Genomic DNA, 14,924 nt, shown 5'->3' with positions numbered 1-14,924 from the left:
GGGGTGGGGGGTGGGGGGGGCGGGGACAGCATTGGGAGATATACCTAATGCTAAATGACGAGCTAATGGGTGCAGGAAATCAACATGGCACATGGATACATATGTAACAAACCTGCACATTGTGCACATGTACCCTAAAACCTAAAGTATAATAATAAAAAAAAAAAAATACAGGTCCCTGTCCCTATTTACTCCAAGTTAGTTTGGCTTACCTGCCGATGAGAGAGCTGCTCCTTGAGACTGAGACGTCCAACTTCTGGAGAAGTGAGGGTTGCCTGGGCTTGCTCCAAGGCAGCTTGTAACTTTTTCAACTCTGCTTCAAATTTTTTCATATCCTAGAGAGTCAATATCAATATATTGTACTCGAAGTTCAAAGTCATAGGTAAAGAATAACATCATAGTCAAGAAACCACATCACAGGTGAGCACTATTTCCACAGTGGCATTGCCGTTTTCTTTTAATGATAGACATTTTTTTCTGTTTCTTTTTTTTTTTTCTTTTTTTTACCTTAGCTGCATCTTGGAGGTTCTGCAAACGAATTTTGATCATCTGTCGCAACTCCTCAGTCTCCCGTCCCAGTTCTGCCACTTGCTGAGACATTTTTTCTGTACAGTACACACTAGTGAGGTACTGTAATTTCTCAGTCATTGCTTCCAGGTCACTGTCAATTTCTTTGGATTCTTCTAGCAGGGTCTAGAGTGAATTGTCAATATTCATGACATTAACGGGTAGGTAGAGGGGTATAGATATTCAATATAGCATGGCATAAAGTGCCCTGTGTAAGTTCTGTGTGTCCGTTATTGTGTTTAACCTTCACCCCCCATGGCCACTTTCTACTTGGTAGCCACATACTATTATAACTATTTCACAGAAAAAGAAACAGTTTAGGAACTGTAAACAATGTGCAGAGGTCACATGTCATACTACGCGTGGGACCATGAGGCTCCTGCTCTGTCAAGCCCCAGCTGCCCCCTCGTGAGAACAGGACATAGGAATTCTGGCAATGAAAAACTCAAACATACTAGGTGTCTTATTCTTATCTCTGGGTCTCCATTTTCTCTTATTTAAACTAAAGAATTACTTTTCAGCTCTCATATTCTACAAGAATGAAGTTCATATTTGTCTAAGAAATGAAAATAAGAACAAGAGCATTACAAGCAAAAACCCTGGCTCACTTGCTTTAAGTGAGACAAAGGGGTAGAAGAGACGTGCAATAACTATCAAGAGAAGCAAAAACAGCCCCGATCATTCAGAATGGTATCATCTACTGGGTCTATCAGAAATACAATGGATAAGTAACCATACAATGTACATGCTATGAAAAGTAGAATGAAAGAGAAGCCAGTGTGAAGAGATGACTGCGACTTGGGGAAGATTGGGAGAAAGTCTCCGGGAAGAGTCACATCTGAGCCCAGTCAGAAGGATGTTTGCAATCTGACAGATGAGGGGGAAGAGGAAAGACATTTCACACAGAGAGAACAGCATATGCATGGGTACAGAGGTGGGTGAACCTAGAATGTGCAGTTAGTGGGGTGTGTAATGTGTAAAGAGGAGAAATGAGGAATAGGATATTATTCTTAGGCAATAGACTATTTTTTTTTTTTTTGAGATGGAGTCTCGCTCTGTCGCCCAGGCTGGAGTGCAGTGGCGTGATCTCGGCTCACTGCAAGCTCCGCCTCCCAGGTTCATGCCATTCTCCTGCCTCAGCCTCCCGAGTAGCTGAGACTACAGGCGCCCGCCACCATGCCCGGCTAATTTTTTGTACTATTTTTAGTAGAGACGGGGTTTCACCGTGTTAGCCAAGGTCGTCTTGATCTCCTGACCTCATGATCCACTCGCTTTGGCCTCCCAAAGCATTGGAATTACAGGCGTGAGCCACCGCGCCCGGCCAGCAATAGACTATTTTTTTAATGAAGTACTTTCTTTTCTCACAATAAATGTTTATAAATATATATTTAACAGATATATATATCTAAGATATATAATAAGATATATTTAACAGATGAATATTTATCTGTATATGATATATAATAAGATATATATTTAAACAAGATATATTTATCTTTTTTTTTTTTTTTTTGAGACGGAGTTTTGCTCTTGTTGCCCAGGCTGGAGTGCAATGGCGTGATCTCGGCTCACTGCAACCTTCACCTTCCGGGTTCAAGCAATTCTCCTGCCTCAGCTTCCTGAGTAGCTGGGATTACCGGTGAGCACCACCACGCCCAGCTAATTTTGTATTTTTAGTAGAGACGGGGTTTCTCTATGTTGGTCAGGCTGGTCTCAAACTCCTGACCTTGTGATCCGCCAGCCTTGGTCTCCCAAAGTGCTGGGATTACAGATGGGAGTCACTGCGCCCAGCCCCTATACAAGATATATTTATTTTTAACACATAAATATATATAGTAAGGATATATATATATAATCTGTTAAATATATATTTAATGTAAATGTATATTTTAAGTATATTTATTAATAAATAATTTAATTATTTTAAATGATTTAAATATATATTTAATATATAAATAAATAGAAAATATATGACTTGGAAAATATTGAAAATATAAAGAAGAAAACAAAATATTTCATCATTTTATAACCCAGAAATAACTTTAAGAGTTAACTGCTGATACATTTGGGCACATTTTTAGGTATTAATAATTGAGGTCATAACATGACTATAGTTTTCCATCTTTCTTTTTCACCTGACATTAGCGTTACTGGAAAAAGGTCCCAATTCAGACCCCAAAAGAGGGTTCTTGAATCTTGTGCAAGAGAGAATTTGGGGCAAATCCAGAGTAAAATGAAAGCAAGTTTATTAAGAAAGTAAAGGGATGAAAGAACGGCTACTCCATTGACAAAGCAGGGTGTTCCCAAAAGCAGGAAGAGAAATGCATCCACCTTAGATACAATGTCCGCTTATATATAAGACAACAAAGCAAAAAATCACGGCGGAGATGTGCTCTACCAGGGCCTGTGACAGATGATTGTTAATCTTTGTGTAACTGCTGTCTTCCACAAGAATCTATGTTAAAATTATTTTTTAAATATAGATCCAAGGATGCTTTTGTTCTTAAGATACCAGGATATCAGGACATTTCCTGAGTCTGTTATTTCCCAGATCTATTAAGTCCTGGGTGTCTTTGGTAAACATTGTCAACCTGTCTCTTTAACCATAATTATTCTGTGACTAAGAATGCCTGACCTGGGAATGCTACCCAATAGGTCTCATCCTCATTTACCCAGCCCCTATTCAGGCCCCTACGAAATCACTCTGGTTCTCACATCTCTGACATTAGAAAAAACACAATGGATTTTCTTTTCTTTTTTTTTTTTTTTGGAAATGGGGTCTTGCTCTGTCGCCAGGCTGGAGTGCAATGGCGCGATCTAAGCTCACTGCAACCGCTGCCTCCCAGGTTCAAGCGATTCTCCTGCCTCAGCCTCCCGAGCAGCTGGAATTACAGGTGCTCCTCACCACGTCCAGCTAATTTTTGTATTTTTAGTAGAAAATGGGGTTTCACTATGTTGGCCAGGCTGGTCTCGAACTCTTGACCTCAAGTGGTCCGCCACCCCCACCCCCCCCAATGGCCTCCCAAAGAACACAATGGCTTTTCTCACAGTGCACTCTTTTTAAATAAACACAGGCTGCTTTACTTCCTAAAGGGGGCATGTGAGAACTTACCAAAAGAGTCTACAGTCTGCGTTCTCTCTTCAGCTTCTGAGCCAGATTATCTCAGGACCTGGTGTCTTTTTCAATGTGCCCCACGATGCAGTCAACCCGCCCTACTGCTCAAGTCATAGAAACCTGGGAATCATCCTTGACTCCTCCCTCTCTTTCACCCAATTCAAGTCTCCAAATCCGAGAATTCCAGCTGCTTAGTATCTCTCGACTTTGTCTTCTCCTCCTAATCTCCAAAGAGAGGCCTTGTCATCTTCTACTGAATCCCAGCACTTTGGGAGGCCGAGGCAGGCGGATCACGAGGTCAGGAGATCAAGACCACGGTGAAACCCCGTCTCTACTAAAAATACAAAAATTAGCCGGGCGTGCTGGCGGGCGCCTGTAGTCCCAGCTACTTGGAGAGGCTGAGGCAGGAGAATGGCGTGAACCTGGGAGGCGGAGCTTGCAGTGAGCTGAGATCGCGCCACTGCACTCCAGCCTGGGTGACAGAGCAAGACTCCGTCTCAAAAAAAAAAAAAAAAAAAAAAAAAGAAATACTGAAACCATCTTTTATATTGTCTTACCTTCCTCAATGTGTTTTCCAAAGGCTGCTAAATTTGCTTTCTGAAAATACAAGTCTGAACTTGTCCTTTGTAGGCAGAATATCGGTTTCAGAGGCTTCAGAGTGACTTTAGGATAAAGTGCAAATTCCCAACAGACTTTTAGGATCTTTTTCTTATCTCTCTATTCTTATCTCTTATCCCCTGTACCAGCACCAAAAAACAATCCTCACCTTTACTGCTAGGATTTCAGCATGCATTTTTATCTAAACACATTCCACAAGTAGGCTGTCATGTTTTTCAGGACTCAGCCCAGCATCACCTTTTCCTGAGAAGGCTTTCTGCACTTTCCTCTTAAACCCCTGGTGGGCGGTTGGGTTGAGCACCCTCCTGTGGGCACCTGCAGCACCTGGGCCCCCTGTCTCTGCATGAATCACACTATATTGTACTGTCTCCTTCTATCTGTCCCCTCCCATAAATAACCAACTTCCTGGGGTGGGGACAAGGAATATCCTTTGTACCCTAAATGCCTACGCAAAGTCCTAGTTTGGGAAAGGACTCTATATTTGTTGAATAAATAAACAAATGCTTGTATTCCCAGAATTTGGGGATGCCAAGGCGGGTAGATTGCTTGAGGCCAGGAGTTTGAGACCAGTCTGGCCAGCATGGCAAAACCCCATCTCTACTAAAAATGCAACAATTAGCCAGGCATAGTGGTGCGTGCCTGTAGTTCTAGCTACTCAGGAGGCTGAGGGACAAGATTTGCTTGAACCCAGGAGGTGGAGGTTGCAGTGAGCCGAGATCATGCCACTGAGCCACAGCCTGGGCGATAGAGCGAAATGCTGTCTCAAAAAAAAAAAGAAAAAGTCATGATCACCTTAAGGACTTCATTGTATTTTATTATACGCAAATATTTACTCAGAAAAAAATTATTTCACATTTAAGTTTTCTTTAAAATTTCACTACAGTTATTAATACTGTGGAAAATATTTTCTATATTTTGGATTATAGCCATAAAAAGGAGTACAAAAGGAGCCAACAGGCCAGAGTAGTAACATTTTTTTTTTTTTTTTTTAAGATGGAGTCTTGCTCTGTCACCCAGGCTGGAGTACAGTGGCGTGATCTTGGCTCACTGCAACCTCCGCCTCCCAGGTTCAAGCAATTCTCCTGCTTCAGGTTCCCAAGTAGCTGGGACTACAGGTGCCCACCACCACGCCCAGCTAACTTTTGTATTTTTAGTAGAGATGGGGTTTCACCATATTGGCCAGGCTGGTCTCGAACTCCTGACCTTGTGATCCACCCACCTCGGCCTCCCAAAGTGCTGGGATTACAGGTGTGGGCCACCACGCCTGGCCCAGAGTAGTAACATTTTTGACAATCACCATACATTTTGCCAATTATTTTTCAAAGAGATTTTACCAAGATACCAGCAATGTTTGAGAGCTCTCACTTCCTTAAATATGAACTTGAAAGAAACAGTTATGAACTTGACAGTTAACTTTGTCTTTCTTCCTCTCTTTTTTTGCTGAAATTTGCATTTCTAGACTTCTAAGGATGTTGGGTTTCTTTCATTGTTTTCAAATCAGTGGTAGCTTAAGTCCTGTCTGTTCATATCTAAGCATATCTTAAAGCAAAAGATTAGAGTTGCTTAAGAAAGACATTGTGGGAAGAATACGCAAGATTGATCAGAGAAGAAAGACTGTGAATATAGGGAAAAATCAGGAGCTGTTAAAGCATTCCAAAAAGGGAAAAATGAGGCTTTGATCTAGAACCCTATAAACAAGAATGGAACGGGGATTCATTTAAAGGCCACAAGGATACATAAATAATGTAAGAAAAATCTAGAATACTCAAGGATACCCATGTAACTCCTATAAAAGTCACCCTATATTTTATTATAAGATAACTAGCCTATTAACTATCTGTGTCTAATTTAAGCTTAAGTTACAAAAGGATGAAATAATTTCCTGGATGACGTGACTGAGAGAAAAGGAACATTTTTCTCATGTAACTTCAGAGGAAATGAAGTAACATAGCCAGCATGTGATGTGGACCCATGGCTTGCTCTGGGCTGCCCGACCTCCTGTGGAAGGCCAGATGACAGGCCTGGGTGAGGGCTGAGGGAGGAGGCGGGAGATCTCCCACTGAGCACCTGCCTGTGCCAGGTAGACGTTTGCACGTATGTACCTTAAACCATTTGATCTCATGATAAGTCTGAAATACCAATATTATTTACATCTTCACACAAATGATGAGAAGACAGAATTCAGAGAGGCAAAGCATTCTGCTCCAAATCACACAACACTGCACGGTGGAGCTTGGTTTTCCCACCAGTCTGAGTGTGGAGTCTAGAATCTTTCCACACTTCATTGCATCTCTTCACGGGAAAGAATTTCCCACCAGATCCCTGCAAATAATTATTTCAAAGAAGCTACAGAAAATGAGTTCTACAAGATTGATTGGTTTGGGTCTTGGTGTAAGGTAGGTTTAGGGAAGATCAGGGATATTTATTTATTCAATTTCATGAAATTTCATGAGAAGCTCGTTTCTGTCTAACTACTGAACAACTCAGCATTAATGAACTACTAACTACTGAACAACCTTAGCATTCTTTTTATCTGGTAGCTCCAAAAATTTTACATCACAGCCCTCTAAGTGTTGTGTCAGTCTACCCAGTTAAATCAAATTGCCCTTGGTTACTTTTTAAAGATTATTTTTCCTAAGGTTACCTGATGCAAAATATATTGTTCCCGAAGCTGGCTTGCAGAATTCCATGCAATAGTTCCATGAGCCAAGACTTTAGCTTTTTCAATCCACTTCAGAATTAATTCAAGCATTTCATTGTATTCTTCTAAATGTGATGCTGCCTGAAAAACCAGTGACATTAAGGTAACAAATGTAAACTCAGTTTCTTGAGATATAAATCAGTCTTCTCTCTCTTTGGACACAACAGTCTTAGGGGTTGATTGTTATAATATCTATGATATTCAATGGTATCAAAAAATCATTTCCCTGTTGAAAATCTGTCAAAGGTTTCTCAGTGACCTTAGGATAAAGCTCAAGTTCTTAATATGATTGAATTATTCCTCTTTTTCTTTCTTTCTTTTTTCTTTCTCTCTTTTTTTTTTTGCCAAGGTCTTACTGTCACCCAGGCTGGAGTGCAGTAGCAGGATCATGGTTAATTGCAGCCTCAATCTTATGGACTCAGCCTCCCACCTCAGCCTCCCACGTAGCTGGGACCACGGGCACGTGCCACAATGCCCTGCTAAATTTTTGAATCTTTTGTAGGTTTCACCATGTTGCTCAGGCTGGTCTCAAACTCCTAGGCTCAAGTGAGCCTTCTGCCTCAGCCTCCCAAAGTACTGGGATTATAGGTATGAGCCACCATGCCAGGCCTTCCTCTATCCCTTCCTTCACCCTCCCTTGGGTAAGGAGGTGGCAAGTGGGGATTATAGCAGGCAAAGTTTCAAACTATAATTAATGGGTTACCAACTCCTGGTTTTAACTTGTCCCTGATTATATTAATCGATTTCAAAAGTCTAGTCTGTATGCAACAATTATTACAGACGTGTAATCTGAACCTATTAAGTCAACCTAAGCTGATATATATGTAGCTTGCTTAAAAGTACTTGAATTCACCCCAAACTGATTTCATAAAACATGTTAATGGGTGAATATTCATTTTACAAAATACTTCTCCATTTCACAAAATATTCACTCCAAAGTCCATTTGTAGGACCACCTTTGTCAGTGACTTTATCATATGGCTGGATATAAAATAAGTGCTGGTTTACACCTAAGTCTTAGGAACACAAGTGTAGCATGAAATAAGCTACACCTAAACTACTCTCTCATTGTCCATTTTATCTTTTTATTTATGTTTATTTATTTTCAAAAGAGAAAAGCAGAACATGGAAGTTTCTGCCTTAGATTTCTGGCCCGGAACACATACCTGATTGAGCTTGGAGAGCCGATTCTCAGCTTGTCTAATGGTCTGCTGGTGAAGTTCAGTCAGTTTTCCTATCTTCTTGGCCAGTGGCTTACCCAGTTGGCCATTCTGTTCGGAGAATTTCTGTACTGCTGCATCTAGTTCCATTAACTTTGAATTACAGCCATCTAATTCCTCTCCCAGCACCTTGATAGTCATCAAAATGAAAGAATATTAGAGTACAGAAAATAAATTTCTCCAGGTTTTCCGAGATCAGACTGATTTTTGTCAAAGCCAAATATTATAATGAATAATTCTACTATAGTTCTACTATGATCAGGTCATTTTTGTTTCTTTGGTTGGAAAGGCAGAGCAGGATATGTTGTAATCCTGGTGTTTATTTCCTATGAGGCTGAGTGAGAAGGCTAACATTTTCCTTCTGCCCCACCCAAAAAGGATTAGAGTCCCTGAACTCATCAACAGAGGAAGAACACAGATTTAGCTACCAAGGACACAATTCAGTTTGGAATTTATATATTTGTATTCCTAAATCATCACTTAGTCCTTTGACATTCTTCTTTCTTACACACTCATGCAGGTATATTTATTAATACTGTTCAATTATAATGATCAATTATGTAAGAGGATCTCTGTTGCTTCAGTTATAAAATTTATTTACCGCCTGCTGTTACTATTTGGTTTTAAAAAAGGTTCCTAAAAGGTTTTTATGCTATATCCCCAAGTAAAACTGACTCCAAAAACTATTTAATTCATTCAGTAGCACCCATTAAAATTCTGCTTCTTACCTTTTGGTCAGTTTTAGCTTGAACTAAATTATCTGTCTTCGCTTTCAGCTTAGTTAGAATAGTTGTGAGGTCTTTAGCTATCTTCTGAATTTGCCGGCTGAGTTCCTGGCTCGTGGCCTTGCTCTGCTCAACTTCTTTTATTTTGTCTTGGATCTAAAAAATCAGTAAGAACAGCAAAACCAGCCATGGTTAAAAGTGGATAATAGATACTAAAAATCTCAAATGATGTTGACAAGACACATTTTAACTGCTTTGGCACTGATACACTTGGTCACACCAGCGATGTGCAGTTAGTTACAAGCTCTCCTGGCTTTCCCTGACTTCACTATCTTTAAGTATTTACTGCACTCCTTGTGTTCCAGCAAAGATACAAGCAATGTGTGTAGAGAAATTCACTTATTAAATATTTACAGAATATTCATGATAGATGGTTGTGTAGACAGCTGAGTTTGAATCCTATCTTCTCCATTAACTAATGTAATGACCTTGAGCACACAAACTCCTCTAAGCCTTTTTCTTCATAAGATGGAAAATCCTCCCGAACAGTTGGAGGCACACTGATTTGTTTCCAAGCACCTTTTAATAAATGACTCCTAATGATCTGTTAACTCTTATGGTAACTTTCCAACCACAGCTCTATAGTATGCCAACAAAGCATTAGGCACATCCAATGGAAAGGAAGGTGAAAAAAGAGTTAGCGTTTACAAATTTCCAATGACTTTGGTTTGATTTGATAACAAACATTCACACTGTTGCTTAGAATAAAATGCTGAAGAAAAGATGTTAAAGAGAGGAAACGTTTCTTTACATAGTTAAAGGTCTTTAAAAAAACCTCTTTAGTAGGGAGAAAGCACACAATTAAAAGAGTGTTGATGGTGTGTTTTGGCCTTCATTATTTTGAGTGTCAAAGTAAATGAAATACACATGAATAAGTCTATGATAGGAAAATTAATCCAGAGAAAAGCTTAAATTTTAACTAAAGAAAAAAAAAAAGCAAACCATGGCTGTGCACAGAGGCGTACACCTGTAATCCCAGCACTTTGGGAGGCTGAGGCAGGCAGCTCACTTGAGGCCAGGAGTTTCAGACCAGGCTGGCCAACACGGCAAAACCTTGTCTCTTTTTACTAAAAATACAAAAAATTAGCTGGGTATGGTGGTGCATGCCTGGAATCCCAGCTACTTGGGAGGCTGAGGCACGAGAACTGCTTGAACCCACGAGGAGGAAGTGGCAGTAAGCTGAGATTGTTTCACTGCACTCTAGCCTAGGGGACAGAGTGAGACTCTGTCTCAAAAATATAAAAAGACCATGAACTTGCCAAGTCATCCTTCCCAATAGATCTTCCAATGTCTAAGAAGAAAAGCCAAATATATCAATTAAATACTTAAAATAGTAAATAGCATATATTAGTAGTTTAGGTCAAAGTCATGATGCAGTAGGATTGGATTTTGATGAGATTTTTAAAACACTTTGCATCATACATTGAAGATGCCAAAAGTAGAGCACAACTGTATGAATTTTACAGTTCGTACAATGGGATATTACTTTCTATTTCATGTAGCAGTTTAGAATTGTAGTATGTCTTCTCTTTGTCTCATATAGAATGGTTTCATTAAACTTTAATAGCTTTAGCATTAAGCCACTAAGCCACCAAGAGAGTCTGAAAAATCTATTATATTTCCATACAGATGTTATTTGAGCCTATTTTCACTACATGAAATTGTGCTCTTCATGAGACCAGAGACAGAAATCTCGCTCTGGTCTCAACACCAAAAAGGACTATGCATTTCTTCTTAAAGAAACAAAAATATTTGTTTTGTAGAGTTATAGACAAGATTGTTTCTTTTTACTCCTTTCCTTGGGTGTTTAGAAGCTAGGGTTAAAATAATGGCTCTTCTCTAGCAACCTTAGGAGACCCACCTGCATGCATTTTAGGAAATAACTTCCTCCCTGCATTGATCTTATTTTTCTTACTTTGATTTTTCCCTTTCCTCCAACATCTTCACCTACTTAACTGACATTTTGTTGCACTGCTGAAATAAAATAACAGCTGGAAGGGTCCCTGGCACACTCTGGGTGTTCACTAAATATTTGTTGAACACATGAAATACATCTTACTTTTTGTTTCTTTAAGTCATTTTTTTAAAGGTGAGGGGAAGCAGAAAAATTATCTTTAATTGGATGGCATTATTGGTCATATCTATGACCATCTTGTCTACGAAAAAGACCTCTAATTTAATATTATTGTTTTATAGCCATCTATTTTTTTTTAACTCTGTCTCCAAGAAGACATGATTGTGAAAATCAAGAACTCTCACACAAGAGGACTGACTCTATAAACAAAATGGAAAGACGCTCTTTCTTGATCATAGGTTTACCTGATCACGGATCTTTAGATCCAATGCCACTTCAGCCAACTGAAGGGAGAGTTCAGAAGGTAATATGGTATAAAGACCCAAGTACTTATCCTTCTGTTCTTCTGCCATTTTTTCAATGTTCTGTCGGTGATTTGTGGCTTCTGTTAGGAGAATCTGAAGAAAAGATCAAAATAAGAAATTTCTGGGAACCTTCTAAGGGGACTGTTATAGACAAGGCTGTATATTTTTCATCAACATATAATTAAGTGTGGAATTAGAGAAATAAAATAATACAACACTCTTGTCTCTGAATGTAAAGTATGTTCACTTTAAAAAACAAAGGAAAATCCCATGAAGTAATACTAAATATCTTTTATATAACACACTTCTGAAATTTTTTAACTCAATATTCAATAAATATAAACAAGTATGTCCAATTAAAATCAGGGCAATTGTTTTTTAAATGATGAGTAAAGGGAATGAGGAGTTTTTTTGTACCTGAAGTTCTTCAAGTTGAGCATCTATTTCTATTGTCGGATTCCCTAAATATTCTTTTGTTTCCTGAACCCAACATTTCACAGAATTGATCTGAGTCTCCACCATTTCTCGGTCCTTCAGCTCTTGCTTCACCAACTTTCCATTAGTCTTCACTTTCTCCTGCATGCTTCAGAAACATTACAGGGATAAAACAGAAGTGACGTGAAGTGAAAGGAACCCCCTAATACTTGACAACATTTTATCCTATACATACATAGAAATGGGAAACCTAATATCTTTTTTGAAAGTAAAGACACTTCCTCAACACTGTCAAATAACACTTCAGTTCATGTATAAATGTCATATAAAGTGAGTAATTTATCCTTGAAAAATGGAGAGTTGACTGTCTCACATGCCACTAAATTGCAATTAATTTCCTATCTAAGGTAGCCTGGAGATTATTTCATTATTTACTTCCTCTTTGTAAATCTCCTAAGATGGTACCTTTAAAAGTAATGTATAATTGGAATATATATGGCTATCTATTAGAAAGTAGTCTTTAAAGAAAAAAATCAAGCTTTGGAAAGGTCATAATTAATCATGTTAATAATGTCCAAATTTCAAGTCTTTATTTGAGTTAGTGTAAATTTGGTAAGATTTTAAAAAGCGTTAGGTTACCCTGACATCACCTATAAGGGAAAGAGGTGACATGCAAGGACATGAATGAGGTAATATTTGTAAATGTAGAAATTAAATTATCAATGAATATTTTTTCTCTGGCCCAAGAAGTGAATCAGGGCTGGTTATATATCAAGCTTAACTTGCTCTTTCTACTAAATTAACTGCTACTCAGTGGCTATTATTTACCTGGACTGTGGTGTCATCTTTGCTCCTGTATCCCTGTCACCCCAAATAGCCAATGAGTTCTCAAGCTTTATCAAATCTAAGTTCTTAATAGCTCTCAATTGTTTCCCTCTCATGCTTTATTTCTCTTGAATCACCCTTCCTCTCCCCGCATCACCGAAGGGGCTCCTTGAAAGTGACATGTTTATTCCTTTCTTACATGTAATTTCTCTGTCTGCAAAACTCAATGCCTAGCTCCAGCCTGCTCAGGCTTCTGCTTCAATTCTCCTTCTCAAGGGATGCCTTCTTTGACTACTCTCCTCGGCTGCTTGTCTCTGCTTCAGATTCCCTCAGCTCCCTTTTCACTCTTGACTGAAAGGCTGCCTTAGCTGCCTATCCCTGCTGCTTGACTGTAAACGGCTTGAAGGTAGACACTGAGTCTGTATGGTTCATCATCGTATCTCTAAGCACTATCAGATATGTATTTGTCAGACAAATGATTGAAGAGTTAAGGAAACCGAAAAGCAAGGGTGATGGGGAACAGATCCCCACATTTGCAAGGTGGTGTGAAGGAGCACCTTCATACTCAAGTACTACTTATCCCTTTGGGTCAAGGCCAAGTTTAGTAACAGAATGAAACTAGGGGCTGGGCGCTGTGGCTCACGCTTGTAATCCCAGCACTTTGGGAGGCCGAGGCGGGCCGATCACGAGGTCAGGAGATCGAGACCACGGTGAAACCCCGTCTCTACTAAAAATACAAAAAATTAGCCGGGCGCGGTGGCGGGCGCCAGTAGTCCCAGCTACTCGGGAGGCTGAGGCAGGAGAATGGCGTGAACCCGGGAGGCGGAGCTTGCAGTGAGCCGAGATCCTGCCACTGCACTCCAGCCTGGGCGACAGAGCGAGACTCCGAATCAAAAACAAACAAACAAACAAAAGAATGAAAGTAGGTGCTTAATTACTTCAGGCACCGATCTTGCATGGCGGTGATTTCCTGCATTAGCGGCGGCTCTCCCCCAGGGGCTGGGGCGGCTCCATCCTGGAGCATGCTCAGGGCTTGCTGCCGCAGCATGCCCAAGGCCGACTGTTGCTGCTCCAGCTCCAGAACGAACGTGTCGTGGTATTCAAGAAGAGTTAAGAGTTCTGCTTTCGATGCTTTCTCTGCTGAACTTCCAGGTAACTTATCTTGCAGCTGATCAATCATTTCAGTGGCCTTTTTAACCTGATGACAAACGTACATACTATGAAGTTCAATAATAAATAAACTGAAAAAAATAGGGTAACTCCCATAAAAGCCACACACTAGTGTACGAAGCCAATTAAAGATGATGGTATAAATTCCACGTTTTAGGAAACTGGAACCTGAGCAACCTTCTTAACATGAAAGGAGATATCACCTCTATACCTCTGGGTTTAAAGCTTTAATCTCAAAATAATATTAGGACAATCAGAGACTATACTTAATACAGAAAAAGCTTTTTTTAAAAAAAGAAAAACTAAGCAAACAAAATACTCTTTCCAATATCTAAGTTAACATAAATGAGTGCCTTTAACTCATAAAGGAAGATAATAGTTTAAAACATTAAACCTTTAAAAGATGGAAAAAGCGGCCAGGCATGTGGTGGCTCACGCCTGTAATCCCAGCACTTTTGGAGGCCGAGACAGGCATATCACCTGAGGTAAGGAGTTTGAGACCAGCCTGACAAACATGGAGAAACCCCGTCTCTACTGAAAATACAAAAATTAACCGGGTGTGGTGGTGGGTGCCTGTAATCCCAGCTACTCATGAGGGTGACGCAGGAGAATTGCTTGAACCCAGGAGGCGGAGGTTGCAGTGAGCTGAGATCACACCACTGCACTCCAGCCTGGGCGACAGAGCAAGACTCCAAAAAGGAAAACGTTGAATATACAATTGGGGTAATGAGTTAAATTTCTGCTCATTTTCAGGTTTCATGGTAAAGAAAAAGTATCTCGTTCTTTTTCAAGGCCAGTAAAGAAAGCAAATGGGCCAGGCGCGGTGGCTCATGCCTGTAATCCCAGCACTTTAGGGGGCCAAGGTGGGCGGATCATGAGGTCAGGAGATTGAGACCATCCTGGCTAACACGGTGAAACCTCGTCTCTAGTAAAAATACAAAAAATTAGCCGGGTGTGGTGGCGGGCGCCTGTAGTCCCAGCTACTTGGGAGGCTGAGGCAGGAGAATGGCATGAACCCAGGAGGCAGAGCTTGCAGTGAGCCGAGATCACACCACTGCACTGCAGCCTGGGTGACAGGGCAAGACTCCATCTCAAAAAAAAAAAAAAAG

General features: G+C 40.1%; 1 protein-coding gene across 1 annotated transcript in view; it reads right to left on the bottom strand.

Moving 5' to 3' along the window:
• LOC116463154 (nesprin-1-like) overlaps positions 1-14,924 on the bottom strand; it is a 532,795-nt gene that overhangs the window by 199,226 nt on the left and 318,645 nt on the right. The window contains exons 82-89 of the mRNA XM_058434482.1: positions 13,584-13,843; positions 11,803-11,968; positions 11,326-11,478; positions 8,950-9,102; positions 8,168-8,350; positions 6,945-7,082; positions 508-693; positions 213-335 (exon numbers count right to left, since the gene is read on the bottom strand). Coding sequence (XP_058290465.1) covers positions 213-335; positions 508-693; positions 6,945-7,082; positions 8,168-8,350; positions 8,950-9,102; positions 11,326-11,478; positions 11,803-11,968; positions 13,584-13,843 — 1,362 coding nt within the window. The remainder of the gene's footprint in view (positions 1-212; positions 336-507; positions 694-6,944; positions 7,083-8,167; positions 8,351-8,949; positions 9,103-11,325; positions 11,479-11,802; positions 11,969-13,583; positions 13,844-14,924) is intronic.

The sequence above is a fragment of the Hylobates moloch genome, unplaced genomic scaffold, assembly GCF_009828535.3.
Source record: "Hylobates moloch isolate HMO894 unplaced genomic scaffold, HMol_V3 SCAFFOLD_28, whole genome shotgun sequence".
Taxonomy (NCBI): domain Eukaryota; kingdom Metazoa; phylum Chordata; class Mammalia; order Primates; family Hylobatidae; genus Hylobates; species Hylobates moloch.
The sequence above is the reverse complement of the archived record's forward strand: the minus strand, read 5'-3'. Positions and strand labels throughout refer to the sequence as shown.